The 18,458-nt window shown below is 43.0% G+C and overlaps 1 protein-coding gene and 1 long non-coding RNA gene across 8 annotated transcripts; one reads left to right on the forward strand and one right to left on the reverse strand.

Moving 5' to 3' along the window:
• The first annotated feature begins 1,410 nt into the window (after window positions 1-1,410).
• On the forward strand, window positions 1,411-18,009 carry LOC133403754 (metal transporter CNNM1-like). Of its 6 annotated transcripts, none has more exons than XM_061678948.1 (13): window positions 1,411-2,362; window positions 3,036-3,297; window positions 4,046-4,398; window positions 6,616-6,949; window positions 11,584-11,727; window positions 11,976-12,116; window positions 12,273-12,442; window positions 13,733-13,823; window positions 14,004-14,101; window positions 14,168-14,423; window positions 15,703-15,798; window positions 15,915-16,019; window positions 17,530-18,009. In XM_061678948.1, exons 1-13 carry the CDS (start codon window positions 1,946-1,948, stop codon window positions 17,604-17,606), a joined length of 2,544 nt encoding a protein of 847 aa, XP_061534932.1. In that variant the 5' UTR covers window positions 1,411-1,945; the 3' UTR covers window positions 17,607-18,009. The 6 variants fall into 6 exon arrangements, with proteins under 6 accessions (XP_061534932.1, XP_061534933.1, XP_061534934.1 ...); XM_061678949.1 differs by having other exon boundaries at window positions 15,961-16,019; XM_061678950.1 differs by having other exon boundaries at window positions 15,964-16,019.
• On the reverse strand, window positions 9,162-12,571 carry LOC133403756 (uncharacterized). Of its 2 annotated transcripts, none has more exons than XR_009768731.1 (3): window positions 12,299-12,571; window positions 11,595-12,106; window positions 9,162-10,764 (listed from the first exon to the last, which is right to left on the reverse strand). It is a non-coding gene; the product is annotated as an uncharacterized LOC133403756 (long non-coding RNA). The 2 variants fall into 2 exon arrangements; XR_009768732.1 differs by having other exon boundaries at window positions 11,595-11,722; window positions 12,008-12,571.
• Window positions 18,010-18,458: the final 449 nt, after the last annotated feature.

Consider the following 18,458-nt stretch of genomic DNA (forward strand, 5'->3'; position numbering starts at 1 on the left):
TGCACAAACATACAAATACATACAGCATGACTGACAGCTCCTACAGGGTACACATTTAAGGGACCTACAGTGTCCCAATGACCTTTATTTCACTAACAAGTTCTCTTTATGTACTCTTTTGCTCAGGAACATGAAACTGGCAATCATTTCCAATAATATCAGTCCCTTTTGGAGCACTCTGTAAAAAAAAAAAAAAAAACTGATTGCCTTGGGAACGCCCCTTTTTCATCGTCAAAATCAGTACGCCGCCATGTCTTTGTGTGATGTCAACGATGGAATGTACTGTACTATAGAGTGGCAGTCTACTCATATTTTATATATTGTCACTGTCGGGAAAAATCGCCCCCACCTCCAAAACTTTTCATGAATTTTTTTTTTTTTTTAAAAAGCTGTCTTGCTTGTTTCCCCAACACCACTTTTTTCGAGTTGTTGTTATACCTTATATTGCTATACTGTTGCATATACTGTCTCGTGAACACAACAGCACCCAATAATTACTGTATGTTCATTAGCTAATTTAATATGCTTTAAAAAACACTAATTTATTACGGTGTAATTGATTAAAATGGTATAAACATAGCGCCAGCAGTGCCCATCAAAGTCCGCCAGTCATACAATGCCACCGCCATACAAAAAGTCTTTAAAACCAAATGCCTGTTACGTCCGTCCACCCAAACTCTCAAAGAATCAGTAAATAAAACAATAAGTTGACTAACCTGTTTGTATAGGCGGAAAACAATCTGCAGCCCTTCCTTCAGCAACGAAGCATTCAAGCGATTGAGTTTGACAAAACAAGCCCTCTCGAAGGTATCTAACCTCACAATTTTCCCTTGTTATTGTCTAAAAAAAATTATAATAATAATAAAAGTTTTTTTGTACACCTTAATATTACTTTAATATTTAATTTAAAAGTAGGCCTATTGAGTAATTGAGTGATTATTTTCTTCTTCCACGGTTAAAGAAAAAAATGGTAACTCAGTTTTATTTAACAATTAGCTCTTGGGGACTCCCCTTTTCATAAAAGCTAGTGATGCATATGTATGTGTGTGTGTGTGTATGTATATATATATATATATATATATATATGTTATATATATATGTTTATATATGGTGTTTATAACAAAGGAAAACAACATGAAAGTGGTTAAAAATGAAAATAACATTAAATTGAAAAAAAACAAAAGACATACATAAACATTATTATTATGATTATTATTACTGTGGTTTAAAAAAAAACATGAAAAGTATAATAAAAAAATTTTAAGGTGGCACTTCTTAGCACATCCGCCTCACAGTTCTGAGGACCGGGCTTCAATCCCCGTCCCCGCCTGTGTGGAGTTTGCATGTTCTCCCCGTGCCTGCGTGGGTTTCCTCTCATATCCCAAAAACATGCATTGTTAGTTAATTGGTGACTAAATTGCCAGTAGGTGTGAATGTGAGCGCAAATGGTTTTTTGTTTGTATGTGCCCTGCGATTGGTTGGCGACCAGTTCAGGGTGTACCCCGCCTCTCGGCCGAAGATAGTTGGGATAGGCTCAACCACGCCCGCGACCCTCGTGAGGATAAACGGTACAGAAAATGGAAGGATGAACAATGTTTAAAAAGAATAAGAAAAAAAGAAATTTCAATTAAAATGGATTTAAAACACAAAACAAATGTGATGTTGCTCGGGGAAGCTGCAATGCAAAATAACACAAATATAAAATGTAAAAAAAGTCTACATGAGGCTAATGCAAAAATTGATTGTGCTCATGTAAAGGAGCTGATCCGCCTGTTGTTGCTGCTGCAGTGCCACTGACTTCATGTCCTAAAATTAGAAGCCGTGACGTCACCGTGGGCGCGTCAGTGCAGCATCCTCTCAGCGCTCAGCACATGGACCGGACCGGAACTACCGGCGCAAGAACGGCCCACACCAACCGAGGACTCGGAGGGAGTCTCACTCCATCATGGAAAGCCTACCCCTCCCCCTCCTCCTCCTCCTCCTCCTCTTGCCCGGGCCGGGACTCGCCCTGCTCGGCTTCCGTCCGGAGGAGACCGGCCCGGAGCTGTCCGTGCACGACGGGGTTCTGAAGGCCACCGAGGGGACGCGCTTCACTCTGCGGGTCTACTACTCCAGTCCCCCGCTGCACAGGAGGCTCAACCGGACGCGGGCCACCAGCGCGGCCCCGTGGATCGCCTTCATCGAGGAGCCCACCGGACCCGAGGCGCGCCCCCGACCCCGGAACGTGTGCGCGGACAAGAGCGCGCGCACTTCCGACATCGAGGTGCTGGGGTCGTTCAAGTCGGCCTCCAGCCGCAACTCGGTCCTGGTGGAGCTTCTGGCCAAGGAGCTCCGGCGAGGGGAGAGCATCAAGTTCTACTCGGTATGTATCCGGACTCCCGATTGGAGCATCGTCTCCTTAGCAACGAGATCCAAGATCCACAGTGAGGGCCAATTCTTAGCCCTTGTTGCACGACTATCTTAATAGGAAAGTTTTTTTGTATGAGCGTTCTGCACACTGAGGAAAACTTCGGCATACTAGTAGGGCAAGCGAGCTGGGATAGGCTCCAGCACACCCGCGACCCTAGTGAGGATAAGTGGGACGGAAGATGGATGGATGGATGGATGGATGAATACGAGTTGGCCAAAAGTAGCACTATTTGTGGATAAACATTACTAGTAAAATACAGTCTTTCTATTACTTCACACTAGTATTGTCTTAGTAGTGAGGACAAAGGGCGTACTAGCACACGGACCTTTCCGTAAAGCTGTTGGAGCATTTATTCATGTACTAGTATGCCCTTTGAGCTCACTAGTAAAACAATTCCGTGACTACTGTTTGACATCTCTTCACAATAGGACACATTTGGCATGCGAGTAGGACAACTAAATGCTACTAGTGAGGATAAATTGTGCACTAGTCAACATCCACTACTAGGACTACTAGTGGAGTGCTAATGCAGTGATTCTCAAAGTGTAGCGTCACTACGCACTAGTACATGGACCTCAAGCTGGATATCGTTGCTATGGAAGAAATGGTGAAACGTTTTCCACAGGTGTGTGCCTTCGATGGGTCCAAGTGGGTGCACTACCGCACTAGGGACTTCTGGGTGGCGGTGGCGGAGCATGCGGGGGAAGCTCCCAAGCTGTGGCTGCAGGTTCTTGTGTCGGTGCTTCTGCTGGCCTTGTCTGCGCTCTTCAGCGGGCTCAACCTGAGCCTACTAGCGCTTGACCCGGTGGAGCTACAAGTTCTGCAGAACAGTGGCACTGACCGGGAGCAGCGCTACGCCCGCAAGATCAAGTCGGTGCGCCGCCACGGTAAGTATGGAAAAATGTTTTCAAATTCATCGAGCTTAAGGTCTGTGTACTAGTGGGATCTTGGTCCTCTCTCGTTTGACAATTCAGTGTACTAGTACAGTAGAACGACTGGGTACTCGGATGTCTTGCTGGTAAAATAAATTAGACTACTAGTAACACTTTTGACTTACTAGTACACAGTTGAAACTTGCTAGTAAATTAATTTTCAGCACTAATATCACTGCTATACCCAACTAGTAGGCATTTATCATGCACTACTACTACATGCACTGGCCTCTTTATCAAGGATATCGAAAAACTTAAAGCAGCATTTATTCAATATAGTAGTAGTAGGCATCAGTGATCATCAAACGCGGGGAGGAACTACAGGGGGAAAAAAAACAACTATTTAAATAATGACTCAATTCAAATGTGTTGTACATAAAACGTCAATAAAAATTGTATCTACATAAAATTCTAAATGCTTAAATGCAAATGTATTGTCCCTAAAAGTTAAACACAACTGAACTGTACTTAGAAAATGTACTTCACTGCATTAAAACAAAAAAAGTTCAAGCCACTGTATTATATGATGCACAGTTTGAACATTTAATTAAGTGATTCTGTCACATACCACAAGAGGGAGCCCGCATGCCACTAGTGGTGATCATACCACACTTTGAGAAACAACTGTGAGGACAAAGTGTGTACTAGTACATTGACCTGTATCTGAAGGATATGGACTAAAGGCTCCAAGTTCCTCCCATAGGTAACTACGTTTTGTGCACTCTGCTGCTGGGTACGGCACTCATCAACGCCTCCCTGGCCGTGTGGACGTGTCGCATCCTGGGCATGACGTGGCTGTCCACCGCCATCTGCGCGCTGGGCATCTTCTTCGTAGGCGAGATCCTGCCGCACTCGGCTGCGTCTCGCCACGGCCTGGCCATCGCTGCGCGCAGCATCTGGCTGACACGCCTGCTCATGGTGCTCTCCTTCCCCGTGTCGTACCCGCTCAGCAAGCTTCTGGATCTCATCCTGCACCAGGAGATCTCCAACTTCTACACCAGAGAGAAGCTGCTGGAGATGCTGCGCGTCACCGACCCGTACCACGACCTGCTCAAGGTACCTTTTGAAGTCCGCGGGAGAGAGACGCACTGCATGACAGCTTGACTCGTGTTAGGGTTTCAAGCCTGGGTCAGTGTTTCAAAGACAGGTTATGGTTTGAAGCAATGGATAGGGTTCCAAATTTGGGTTTGAAGCCAGGTTAATAATTTCAAATAAGGGTTTAGGGTTTCAAATTAGAGTTGAGGCCCAGGTTAGGGTTTTGAATTAGGGTTTGAAGCCTGGCTTAGGGTAAGTGATGTATACGTTCCAGAGCAACCCTCAGTCGGTGAAAATCAGCTATATGGAGAGAACATACCAAAAAAAATAATTTTTCAAGTTTTACCCCCCACCCACACAGTTTCAACACACTTAAACAGATTAAAAGACAGTTAAAATGATAAAAACTAACTTTTTAAAGTGGGAGGAAACCGGAGTGCCCGGAGAAAACCCACACAGGCATGGGGAGAACATGTAAACTCCACACAGGCGGGGCCAGGGATTGAACCCGGGTCCACAGAACTGTGAGGCTGACGCTCTAACCAGTCATCCACCGTGCCGCTGTATGCTTTTATGAAGTACAATATTATAGGATTGTACCACAAAGTGGTTTTGGATAAAAATGTAATGAATTTTGGGCAAAGAATAAGCCGGAAGCTAACGCTTGTGTTACTTCTGGTTTAGTTCGATTTACGTTTAACGTTGGAATCAAACTATTTGTCTTGTAAAAAGGGGCACGACGTCTCTTTTTATATTTATATATAATTATAGGAAAAGTGATGAAAAACCTCGATCAATGCTACATTTATGACATACAAGTTCTCGATGACAGCGGCTTCACTATTCAACTCAAAACACATGCAAAACACAACAAGAAGTGTAATTTTATGGAAAATTTTATTATATCTAAAGGGGAAACTACAGGGAAACAATACTGGGGTATCTAGCTACAAAAAGGAAACACGAATAATGGTAATAGACAGAAATTAGGCATACGAAAAGGGAGGAGGACATCGTGTGTGGAATGGGTTGAGTCAGAGCAAGAGAGAGCAAAGTTGTGATTTGGGTGAAGATAATATTTTCCCCAGACTTATAAGGCAATCTTGGACATTCTGACAACCATTGTTGTGCTACTCACGACCCTAGATCAGCTGGTCTTTGGGGATGGTCTTTCCCAGTTGTCTCGGCGAAACGGAGGTAGGTACAGTTGAAGAAGATGCACAAAAATAAAACAAAAAAAGGCGGGAGAAAGAAAAAAGGGAGGTGGTTTGTCACGCTTTCCGTGGGAGAATGCTTCCTGCCTCTTCAGGGACCGCTGGCACTTTAGGAAAGCTCACACTTGGCTGGAAGCGTACATTGTACTCTTAGTAGCAGCTGCTCTGAAACGTCTGGCGGCGAATATGTAGGCCGGGAAACCAAGTCTCCATCCCAGGTTTGCGTTGGCCGAACTGCGTGTTGGAGCAAAGAAAAGGGGAGGTGGGAGGGGCGGCAGCACGGCAGAGCCGTGCCGAGGTAACCCTCAGCATGAAGGACAGGAGCAAAGAAGCCAGAGACAAGAGAGTGAGAGAGAAGAGGCAGGAATCAAAGGTTAAACACCCAGGGAGGTGTCTTAAGGGACGGAGAAACTGGAGAAGACCACGCCCATCGACTCAAATTTTGGTCGACAATTTAGCCATAAAAATGGTGTAAAAAGCATATATTAATATAAAATATTCCCAACTTTGCACTCTTACTTATAGATCAAGCATATAGAATGATTGTTTAAACTTAAGTCTTCGCAAATCAACAGCTTATTGTTCAGTACAACATTTCATAATGTTTGGCTTCATATCAAAATGAGCAGTTCTCAGAGTCTCGCAGCTGGACCTGTAAAGCTGACACAATTACACAGACAACAAGGCAGACATTTGGAATATTTCTGCAGAGTTCGTAAAACATTAAAACATACATTTATCTTCTGTTAAAGAAATGAGAGTCCAGAGATTTGCAGTAACTCTCAACCACCAGGCGTCCTTTGGTGGCCGTCTTACACAGCGGGGCGGCTTGGAAGAATGTAGTTTATCGAGTTGTTGTTGGTGGAGGGTGGGGGGGGGGGTGTTGCTATGACAACCGGGCCATAGTCTCTACAGTGTGTTGTTTTTATCTTTAAAAAAAATATAAATGAGTTACGTGTGTGATCACGGAATGACTCAACTCTAAAGGCACTATTCAAGGTACTTTGTTATTTACTTCCTCAAGGGAGAGCTGAACATCATCCAGGGGGCACTAGAGCTACGCAGTAAGACAGTGGAGGACGTTCTGACGCCGCTAGGCGACTGCTTCATGTTGGCGGCCGACACGCTCCTGGACTTCAACACCATGACGGAGGTCCTGCAGAGCGGCTACACGCGCATCCCCGTGTACCGGGACACGCGCGCCAACATCGTGGACGTGCTGTTCGTCAAGGACCTGGCCTTCGTGGACCCGGACGACTGCACGCCTCTGCAGACCGTCACGCACTTCTACAGACGCCCGCTACACTGCGTCTTCAGCGACACTACACTCGACGCCATGCTGGAGGACTTCAAGAAAGGTACGCTGAAAGAAAAGGGAAACCTTGTGGAAGGATGACATCAGGGTTTAAAATTAGCATTTAAACCCAGGGTTAGGTTTTCGAGCGAGGGTTAAGGCACAGGTGTCAAACTGGTAGCCTAGGGGACAGAGCCGGCCCGCCACATCATTTTATGTGGCCTGTGAAAGTAAACCGGAGTACCCTGAGAAAACCCACCCTGGCACGGGGAGAACATGCAAACTCCATACAGGCGGGGCCGGGATTTGAACCCCGGTCCTCAGAACTGTGAGGCAAATGTGAAAGCAAATCAGAATTGATAATTGTGTTCTGGTGTAATGAGATATTTGCAAGCATTTTTGTTACCAATCCCCTTTGAAAAGAAATGTAATAGTTGAAAAACATGTTTTTATAGGCTTCTGATTTCAAAACTGGTTATTCATCAATGTGTTGTACATACTGTATGTAATTATATGAGGTAATCTTTCATTTTTATGGGTTCACAGTCATAGCGGCCCTCCGAGGTAAGTCATAACTACGATGTGGCCCATGACAAAAATGAGTTTGACACCCCTGGGTTAAATTGTCAAATTAGGGTTTCAAACAAAGGTTAGGGATTTCAATTAGGGTTTCAAGACATGGTTACAGTTTCAAATTAGGGTTTCAAACTAGGGTTTTAAAACAGGGTTAGGCTTTTAAACTCAGGTGTCAATCCTTGGTTAGGGTTTCAAATTAGGGTTTCAAGCCTTGGTGGTTTTTTTAAACAAGGATTAGGGTTTCTAGCCAGGGTTAGAGTTTCAAATTAGGATTTGAAGCCAAGGATAGGATTTCCAACAAAGGTTAGGGTTTCAAATAAGGATCTTTAGCTTTGGTTAGGGTTTCAAGTCAGGTTGGGGAGTTTCCAATTAGGCTTTGACACAAGGGTCAGCGATTTAAAGGCAGTGTTGGGGTCTTAAATCAGGAATTCACACAAGGCTTACTATTTCAAGCCAGGGTTAGTGCTTGAAATGAGGGTTTCAAGTCTTGGTTAGGATTGGTTGGCGATCAGTTCAGGGTGTACTCCGCCTCTCGCCTGAAGATAGCTGGAATAGGCGACCCTCGTGAGGTATAAGCGGTACAGAAAATGGATGGATGGATGGATGGATGGATAGAAGTCTTGGTTAGGATTTGAATCCAAGGTTGAGGTTTCAAATTAAGGTTTCAAGACAGGGATAGGATTGCGTGTACCTAATGAAGTGTCCTAAGATGTGTCATAGTGGAAGAAATAAAAAGAAGACGGCAACATTTTGCAAGGCACTGCAGTCGAGAGGGAGTCATTCACATGGGCGGCTGAGGGGGGTGCAGTGCCGGTCAACCAATCAGAGGCTTTGCTGCTGCTCCCTCCTTCCTCCTTTGTCAGCATTTATTTGTTTTATGGACACAGTCGAGTTTGGGATGAGCAGGGAGGAGATGAGCGAGCTCGCTGGTTAGCAGCCAGGAGAGCACACGGCTATCAGCAACCACTGAAACAAGAGCGTTCAAGATGATATTGTAATTTACACCAGGACGAGGGTGCAAATGCCTTACAGTAAATGCACTTTCAGCAAAGACGGTCCTTGTTCACGGAATGACAAACACAATTTGTATTGATCGGAGATTGGTTTGAGTGGTGACTTTTAGTATCAAGAGGTTACATTAAAAAGAAGAAGAATAGTTTAAAGAAAACTATTTCAGTGTCCTAATATACTATTGTGCAGAGAAGGTCAACCAACACTTTCGTATTTGCTGCAGTGCTGAGAACGCAAACCAGAATCAGTTACAAATCTTAAAGCTGCATGCTCTGCCCCCCAGCTTTGGAACTCACTACTACCTGACCTCTGAAACACAGACTCATTAACCCTCTTCAAATCCAAACTCAAGACACACCTATTCTGGACTGCCTATTCCCTTTAGCATTTCCCATGTCGCTTGCCATTTGAATGTTATGTAATATTCTGTTTTTTTTTATTGTATTGCTTGATTTCTTTTTTTTTACTGTTGGTATGGGGACCTTGAGCGGCTTGAAAGCCGCTTATGAAATAAATAAAATATAAATAAAATGAATTATTATTGGGCTGCACGGTGGACGACTGGTTAGAGCGTCTGCCTCACAGTTCTGAGGACCGGGGTTCAATCCCCGGCCCCGCCTGTGTGGAGTTTGCTTGTTCTCCCCGTGCTTGCGTGGGTTTTCTCCGGGCACTCCGGTTTCCTCCCACATCCCAAAAACATGCATGAATTGGGGACTCTAAATTGCCCGTAGGTGTGAATGTGAGTGCGAATGGTTGTTTGTTTGTATGTGCCCTGCGATTGGCTGGCAACCAGTTCAGGGTGTACCCCGTCTCGTGCCCGATGATAGCTGGGATAGGCTCCAGCACGGCCGCGACCCTAGTGAGAAGCGGCTCGGAAAATGGATGGATGGATGAATTATTATTATTACCAAAGAAAAACATAATTTTATTCTATAAAAGAAATCCAGTTTCACCAGCGGTGTCTTTGTAAGACACTCATTTTGTCTCTTTCTCGTTTAGTGTAACAATCTAACAAACATCATCGGTATTGCTTGATTTTGGAAAACATCATTTTAGTCTTGTCAGAATTCAATACAAGGCATAACTGATGAACATTTTTCTCAATAACAGGCAGATTGCAGATATTCTACAGCCCTTCACAATGAGGAATCTAAACAATATAAAATGGTGTCATCCGCATTTAAGTGAGATTTGGCATCAGTTACATTTTTACATCAATAATAGTAAACAAAATGGGATCCAGTAGGGACCCCTGGGGGAGACCATTTTGAAGAGGTAAGACCTCTGAACCACCACTGAGGGAGTTACCAAACCATTTGACCGCTTATGAAGACATTCCAATATCCTCCAATCTCTGGGACATGACAGAGTGGTCAATTTTCATTCGGCTTCATCCAATTAAAAAACAAATTAGGCTAACCTAAGGCTGAGTTAAGATAGGTAAGTCACATGGCTGCTAATATTTGCATTTGAACAGTTTTGTCTGCGCGATCTTCTAAAAGGGTCATATTATGGAAAATTGACTTTTTATCGGTTGTATAAAAATAGTCCGGTCTTCTGTGTAATTAAACAGCGTTATCGGCCCATTTTTGAAAATGTGGCTGTGAGTGAGCCCATATCCAACTCACTATGACATCACAACTTCACTAATTTACCTAATCCCACCCACACACCAAGTTTCTTCGCCAATGTCTTGGCAGCGGACTCAATCGTGTCAAAGCCAAAACGTGATCAAAGCTCCACTGTTCGTGCAGAGTAGCATTAGCATCTGATAATAAAATTACAATATTGTTCGACTAAGTTGTCAACATCGGGAATGGTATTTTTTTGTATTTGGCCATGTCACACACCAAACCGCCACATATTGACAAGTGTAATTCGGGCGCTTGGTGATGAAATGCTGCACCCACCAGTGATAATGTAATGGAACACATCATTCACACACTTTGTACTGACCCACTTAGATGAATGTGTGTGTGTGTGTGTGTGTGTTTGTTTGTTAATGAGAAAGTTGAACAGAATCCAGACAAGTGAGTTGCACTGAAAGGATTCACTGTTGCTGTGCTTGTGTGTGTGTTGGTATGAGACAGACACACACACTGGAACCTCAACTGAATCGTTGACACAAAAGTCCTCTTTACACTTTTTGGCGAGGTTTTAGTGGAAAAGAAGGCACACACATACACACACATATGCACTCAACCTCCATTGAGTTCCTTTGGTTTGTAGATCCTTTTAACTGGGGGGGGGGATTAATTTTGCATGATTGCGTTTTCCATCCAAACACATCACCTGTTACACAGAAAGAAAGAAAAGCAGGAAGGAAGGAAGGATTAGCAGCAAGATCATCTTCCATGTTAAAATGTGTATGTGTCGAAGCTATTAGCTAAAGCAGGCTACACGTACACATCGAGGCATTTTTCATTGAGGACATTTTCAACTCAACCCATTTTAAAATTGTGAGCGAGATCACACCTGACCACCAGGAAAACGTTACTTGACTGTGTGCTTTGCTTTTGTCATTTAACAAAATGGAAGTCGTGTGCTTTGATTTAGATTTTTTTGTTGTTGTCAAACACTTTTGTCATACAAAAAAAAAGTGTAGCGTTTTGCTTTTTGATGTCTTACAAAATGGACATGGCATGCTTTGTTGTTTGTTGTCAGACCGAATGGATAGCATTTGCTTTCCTTTTTGCTGTCAAAAAAGGAATTGTGCCTTGTTTTTTGTTGTGTAACAAAATGGACACCGCATGCTTTTGTTTTGCTTTTGTTATCAAACAAAATGGGTAGCAAGTGCTTTTTTGTTGTCAAACAAATTGGACGACTGCTTTGCTTTCTGTCATCGAAAAAGCAAAACAATATAATTTGATTTTAGTTGTCTAATATTGGGATACTGCATTCTTCGCTTTTTGTTGTCAAACAGAATGGATGCTGTGTGCTTTGCTTTTTGTTATCAAAAAATGGACGCTGTGCACTTTGCTTTTTTGTTTTTTTACCATATGAACAGCGAGTGTTTTGTGTTGTCAAAGACACCTGTCATCACACAAAATGAACGTCATGTGCTTTGCTTTTTTTTGTCTAACGAAATGCACGATGTGTGCTTTTCGACAGGTAAATCTCACCTGGCCATCGTTCAGCGCGTGAACAACGAGGGCGAGGGCGACCCGTTCTACGAGGTAATGGGCATCGTCACGCTGGAGGACGTCATCGAGGAAATCATCAAGTCCGAAATCCTGGACGAGACGGACCTCTACAGTACGGCCGCGACAGCAGCGCCAGCATTATTGTGATAAGCGCGAAATGGATTTTTATGATCAATACATATTTGTTTTTCTTAAAAATATCCAATTCTCACATTCCACCTTTGCTACATTTCACTTAATTCTGCGTCATTTCAGTTCACCATCAGCTATTTAGCATTCACACACAATTTCTACAGAAACTGCACTTTGTAGTTTTAATTCTGTTAATAATTATGTTTGCGTGCGTTGCTGTGACGACAGCCGACAACCGCAGCAGGCGTCGCGTGTCTCACCACGACAGGAGGCAGCAAGACTTCTCCATCTTCAAAATGGCCGACCACGAGATGAAAGTCAAAATTTCCCCACAGCTCCTACTGGCCACGCACCGCTTCCTGCACACAGGTATCGGCCAATCACAGCACTTTGTACATACCGTGTCTATGCTCTTTGTAGACAACAGCGATGGCAATTTCAATGGATGTAAACAAATGAGGCTAAGCTACAAGCTGAGCTAAATGCTAAGCTAGTTTAAATGCCCTGGTGTTTTGTCTCCATCAGAGGTGGATCCTTTCAAGCCGGCGTACATCTCTGAGAAGATCCTGCTGAGGCTCATCAAACATCCTAGCGTCGTCCAGGATCTCAAGTTTGACGACAGAAACAAGTACGCACCAAAGCACTTCCTGTTCCAGAGAAACAAATCGGCAGATTACTTCATCCTGGTACTTCAGGTACAACTCCTCTGCCGTACTTTTATTGTGAAATCCAGAAGCTCAAGTTGCTTTTCTTCTGGTGCTTTTATTCTGAAATCTTGTCTCATGTTTACTAGTTCTGGTCTTTCAGATCATTGATGCTTTCATTTTGAAATCTAACGGCTCCTGCTTCTGGTTCTTGTGGTTTTTGACGCTTTTACTCTGAAATGGCTGGCTCACACCCCCGAGTTGTGGTTCTTCTGGTCTTTGACGCTATTATTCTGAAATCCCCGTGGCCCCTGTCAACGCACCTTCTAAGGGGCGAATGCGGAACAGATCAGCCATCTAAACGAGCTACGCCAAAAACAGGACAAAAAGGACAAAGTACACAGGTACTGACGTGATACCTTATGTGAAAAAAGTCCGCTCGTAAAATGGGTTACGGTTAGGTTTAAGGTTAAGGTTGGGATGAGGGTTAGGGATCGGCGCGACCTATTTATTTTGTCCTAGTCTTGTTGCCATAGCTAGTTGGGCATGCGCACTGCAGATCGTGCAGGCACCACAAAACGTGTCTCAACAGCTCCTGATTTAGATTCTACTAGTCTGTAATGCTTCTATTCTGAAATACCGGCTCAAATTATTTCCACTTTGTGGTCCGTCTGGGCTGTGATGCATTTATTCTGAAATACGGGATCACATTGTTCTCCTTTTGTGTTCCTTCTGGTCTCTGATACTATTATTCTGAAATATGGTGGTAAATGGTTCTGGTTCTTGTGGTCTTTAAGGCTTTTATTCTGAAATCCTGGCTCGCATCTCTTGGTTGTAGTTCTTCTAGTCTTTGTTGCTTTTATTCTGAAATCCAGTGGATCCTGGTTCTTGATATTCTTATAGTGAAATCCTGAGTCCTGATAGTGATTCTACTGATTCCGGTATTTTATAATTTTAATCTGAAATTCTGTCTCACATTTTCTGTTTCTCTGGACTCTTCTAGTCGCTGATACTTTTATTTTGAATTCCATCAGCTTCTAGTTCAGGTTCTTCGGGTCTTTGATGCTATTATTCTGAAATCCCATGGCTCCCGATTCAGATTTTTCTCGTCTGTTATGCTTTTATTCTGAAATACTGGCTCACATTGTTTCGTGGTCCCTCTGGTCTTGATGCTTCTACTCTGAAATCTTGTCTCCTAGTTCTGGTTCCTGAAGTATTTAAAGCTTTTATTTTTAACTCCTGTCTCACGGTGTCTCCTCGTTCAGTTTTTTTTTTGGGGTGTGTGTGCCTTTAAAGCTTTTATTGTGAAAGGCTGTCTCACGCCGTTTTCTGGTCCTTCAGGGTCGAGTGGAGGTGGAATTTGGCAAGGAGTGCCTCAAGTTTGAAAATGGAGCTTTTTCCTATTTTGGGGTTCCTGCCATCTTGCCAGCAGGTAAACACAAACAAACCACCAAGGCCAAACTGTTCTAAAAACTGACATTTACTTGTTTGTACACAAAATGTACAAAATGTTTCTATATATAGAGATGTGAGTCTGTGTGTATGTGTGTGTGCGTGTGAATATATGTATAGTGTAAAGCCTTTTTTGTTTCTTTTTTTGCTGGCTGCTCAGAGTCAAACGGGTGGTCCCCAGGCCAGCTTAACGGGGGGTCCAATGTCTACATCCCCGACTACTCTGTGCGACAGCTCACGCCCCTACAGATCCTCAAGGTGACCAATCACGCGCCGCTTCACGGGCCGTGCGGCCCAGTTTACCCACAATCCTCCTTGTCTCAGATCACCAGGAGCCATTACCACAATGCGGTCAGCGCCTCCAGGATGGACACCTCGCCACAGACGCCCGACCCCGATGCCCAGATGGCCGAGCCTTTGCCCCCCGAGAACGGTACCCCCGCCGCCGGCACCGCAGGCGCCATGCTGATGCCGCCGCCCTGGGAACTGGGCCAACACGCTCCCGCCAGGACCAGAGAACAACAGCAGTCTGGCGTCTCCCACAGCACCTGCGTGCTCAACCGCAGGAACCGCATCGTCAGTAAGTTCTTAACAAAAAGCACACAGGAAGTTGATGATGCCTCACTTTCTGTGACAACTACTTTTAACATGTATAACACGTGCCATGTTTTTCATTTGTAACTTTTTACTTCTTTTATTCTATTAAATACATTTTACATACTTTTGATTTTATCCATCCAACCATCCATTTTCCGAGCCGCTTCTCCTCACTAGGGTCGCAGGCATACTGGAGCCTATCCCAGCTCTCATCGGGCAGGAGGGCGGGGTACACCCTGAACTGGTTGCCAGCCAATCGCAGGGCATACTTTCTATTTTATTCCATTTTTTATTTGTTTTGCATTACAAAAAAAAAACGTTTTTACATTGTTTTTACTATTTTTTGTAGTTATTGTACTGCATTTTTAAAGTTATTTTTCCTTTTTGTATTCATTTTTATTGTTTTGGAGGTTTTTAAGTTCTCTTGTCTCTATTTCATACTCATTTTACACATTGTTCAGTTTGGTGTTGTCTTTTTTTTCCATATCTATTTTTTATTTTGCATAGTTTTCCTACTTTAAGACCATCAAACAAATGTAAATATCAGACAAATATAACCCAAGTGAATTTAAAATGCTGTTTTTAATTTTTTATTAATTATTAAAATGTATTATTATTTTTCACTTTCATTTATTAAGTGGAAAAAAAACTATTCAAAGTTACCTGGCCTTGTGTGAAAACGAACCATGAATTCTGTTTTTTAACAGAAAATCTTGAAGGTGACTGTTCAACCATCAGTTTTTTAGACCTTAAGATGAAGTGTACTTGGGTTTTGCAGCAGAATAACAATCCAAAACACACCAGCAAGTCCATTTCTGAATGGCTTTAAAAAACAAAATGAAGATTTTGGAGTGGCCTCGTCAAAGTCCGACTGCAATGCAGTGGCATGACCTTGAAAGGGACGTTCATGCTCGAAAACCCTCCATTTTTGCTGAATTGAAAAACAATTCTGCAAGTAAGAGTGGGCCAAAATATCTCCACAGAGATGTGAAAGACGAATTGCCAGTTATAGAAACCGCTTTCGATTTCAGTTGTTGCTGCTGAGTACATGCTAAAAGTTGTTGCTGTTGTGTACATGCTAAATGCATGGTATTGATGCTTTACAAGCCTTTCCATTTCAAGTGCGTTGTCACCATCGTATGGCATCTATACGGAATTTTAAAACACTTTTGGGGTCATCATCAATTATTGATGATTTTTTGCTATTTGAAATATATTGCTTGTTAAGTACAAGCAATGTTGTTGTGTTAATAATGTCGCAGGAAGTAAATCCGACGGCCAGAAGAGTCCGAGGGATTCAGTCTTCCTGCGGATGGACGAGATCCCGTACATCCGAGACGACCAGCCGGAGGACGCTGGTAACCATGAAAACATTCACATCATGATTTCCTGAGTTTTTAACTGTAAACCACATCAGAACCGTGGCGACAAACTCAAACCTCACTCACGTCCTCTGTGTGTGCGCTTGTGTCAGACGTGGCCGATGTTCCCATGGTAACGGACACATCTCCTTTCATCAGCAGCTTGTCGGTCAGCGCCTCAGAGGACACGCTGGGAAACAAACTCCGACTCAAACTCAGTCAGTCTGCACACACGCACACACACAACTCATTCCATCAGCCTTTTCAATGCCTTTCTTTCTCCAGTTTTGATTCACATGCAAACCTCACACCCCCCAGCGCACAAATAAACACACAAAGGGTGAAAAAAAAAAACCACATATAGAAAGCGACACACACACTCACGCATATATATATATATATATATATATATATATATATGAACGGTACATCCAGGTTTTGGAGAAACATATGCTGCCATCCAAGCAAGGTCTTTTTCATGGACGCCCCTGTTTATTTCAGCAAGACAATGCCAAACCACATTCTGCACGTGTTACAACAGCATGGCTTCGTAGTAAAAGAGTGCGGGTAACTAGACTGGCCTGCCTGCAGTCCAGACCTGTCTCCCTTTGAAAATGTGTGGCGCATTATGAAGCGTAAAATACGACAACGGAGACCCCGGACTGTTGAACAGCTGAAGCTGTTCAAGCAAGAATGGGAAAGAATTCCACCTACAAAGCTTCAACAATTAGTGTCCTCACTTCCCAAACATTTATTGAATGTTGTTAAAAGAAAAGGTGATGTAACACCGTGGTAAACATGACCCTGTCCCAGCTTTTTTGGGAACGTGTTGCAGCCATAAAATTCTAAGTTAATGATGATTTGCCAAAAAACAAAGTTTATAAGTTTGAACATTAAATATCTTGTCTTTGTCATGTATTCAATTAAATATAGGTTGAACATGATTTGCAAACCATTGTATTCTGTTTTTATTTATGTTTAACACAACGTCCCAACTTCATTGGAATTGGGGTTGTGTGTGTGTGTGTGTGTATATATATATATATAAACACGCACACTCACACCTTACACTTTTGGCTGGGACTGTATGTGCAAAAACACACACACACACACACATTGGCAACGCCCTCCCCCCCAACCTACCACACACACCCCACGAATGGGGTGACCGGCCTATCATGAGCAAACAATCCAACGCATGGTGAATTCTGCTTCATGATGGGCGCAAGACTCCACATCGAATGATCCAAACGCGAGGTCACTATGAAAGCTTGGTCGCCGAGATATTACCAACGGCCAATCAGAGAAAAAGACTGTTGTTTGAAAAAGGACATTCTCAACCCAAATTATCTCGCAAACCCAATAAAGGGTCATCAAATAGTATATATAAAAAAGAAAATGATGGAATATAAATATTTCAGAATTAGTTCAATATCCATCCGGAACTGGTTGCACCCGGAACTGGTTGCCAGTCAGTCGCAGGGCACATATAGACACGGACAACCCTTTGCACTCACATGCATACCGTCACTGAACCCACGCTGCCTGCACCAGAGTCAGGCGAATATACCATGACACCATCAGTGACATCATTGAAATATCAATATAATCATTAAATAAATATACCGTATGTATTATATTGATTCTTCAACTCTGAGGCAGCCACTTTACAAATTGATGACTGTAATGAGGATGATTGTTTTAGATGCTTTTTTTGTGTGTCCTCAGTCCACAAGAAGAGACAAAAGTCACGAGAAGACGATAAAACGGAAGAGCCAGAAGACAATTTGATAAAAAAAACATGATGAACCAGAAGACGAAGACAAGTCTGAACACACGCTGGTTAAAAGCTAATCTTGGCAACCGAGACGACCGCACGACCTTAACGACATTGTTTACGGAAAAGACCAAGACGTCTGGTTTTATCTGGTGACCTCCTCCAGGGGGCGCTGCTGGGATACGTGAAGAAGACGTCAAATGAATGTCAAATGAAATATTTTGTAGATATAAACAGGTCACGTTTTCTTGTGATGATGCAACACCAAAGATGTCACCACGCCACAGGAAATCAACTTTTACTTTGAAACGACTGCTGCTGGCTTATATGACACTTTAATTCATAAAGTAATTTTTTTTTATATTTGATGCATTTTATGCTCAAAGTGTATGTGGATGAGTAAATTTGAAATAAACTAAAATCTTGTTCAATTAGTAGTTATTGTTTCTTATAATTAAATTATATTATTGGCGGCATGGTGAGAGAATGGTTAGCACATCTGCCTCACAGTTCTGAGGACCGGGGTTCAAGTCCCACCCCCGCCTGTGTGGAGTTTGCATGTTCTCCCCGTGCCTGCGTGGGTTTTCTCCGGGTACTCTGCTTTCCTCCCACATCCCAAAAACATGCGCGGATTTGAACCCGGGTCTTCAGAACTGTGAGGCAGATGTGCTAACCAGTCGTACACCGTGTTGCCCCAACAAGTAAACATTTTGGTAAAGAGCATAAAGGACATTCATGTCAACAGAATGTCAAAATGCAGAAATCGGTATTTATTTTATGCTCACCTTCAGTGGGCTCATTTTTGTTTCCTTTCTGCCCTCACAGAGCAAACAGCAGGATATATAAACAAATTTTCATCAGTAAATAAAAATATATAAAA

Source organism: Phycodurus eques, chromosome 6 (assembly GCF_024500275.1).
Source record: "Phycodurus eques isolate BA_2022a chromosome 6, UOR_Pequ_1.1, whole genome shotgun sequence".
Classification (NCBI taxonomy): domain Eukaryota; kingdom Metazoa; phylum Chordata; class Actinopteri; order Syngnathiformes; family Syngnathidae; genus Phycodurus; species Phycodurus eques.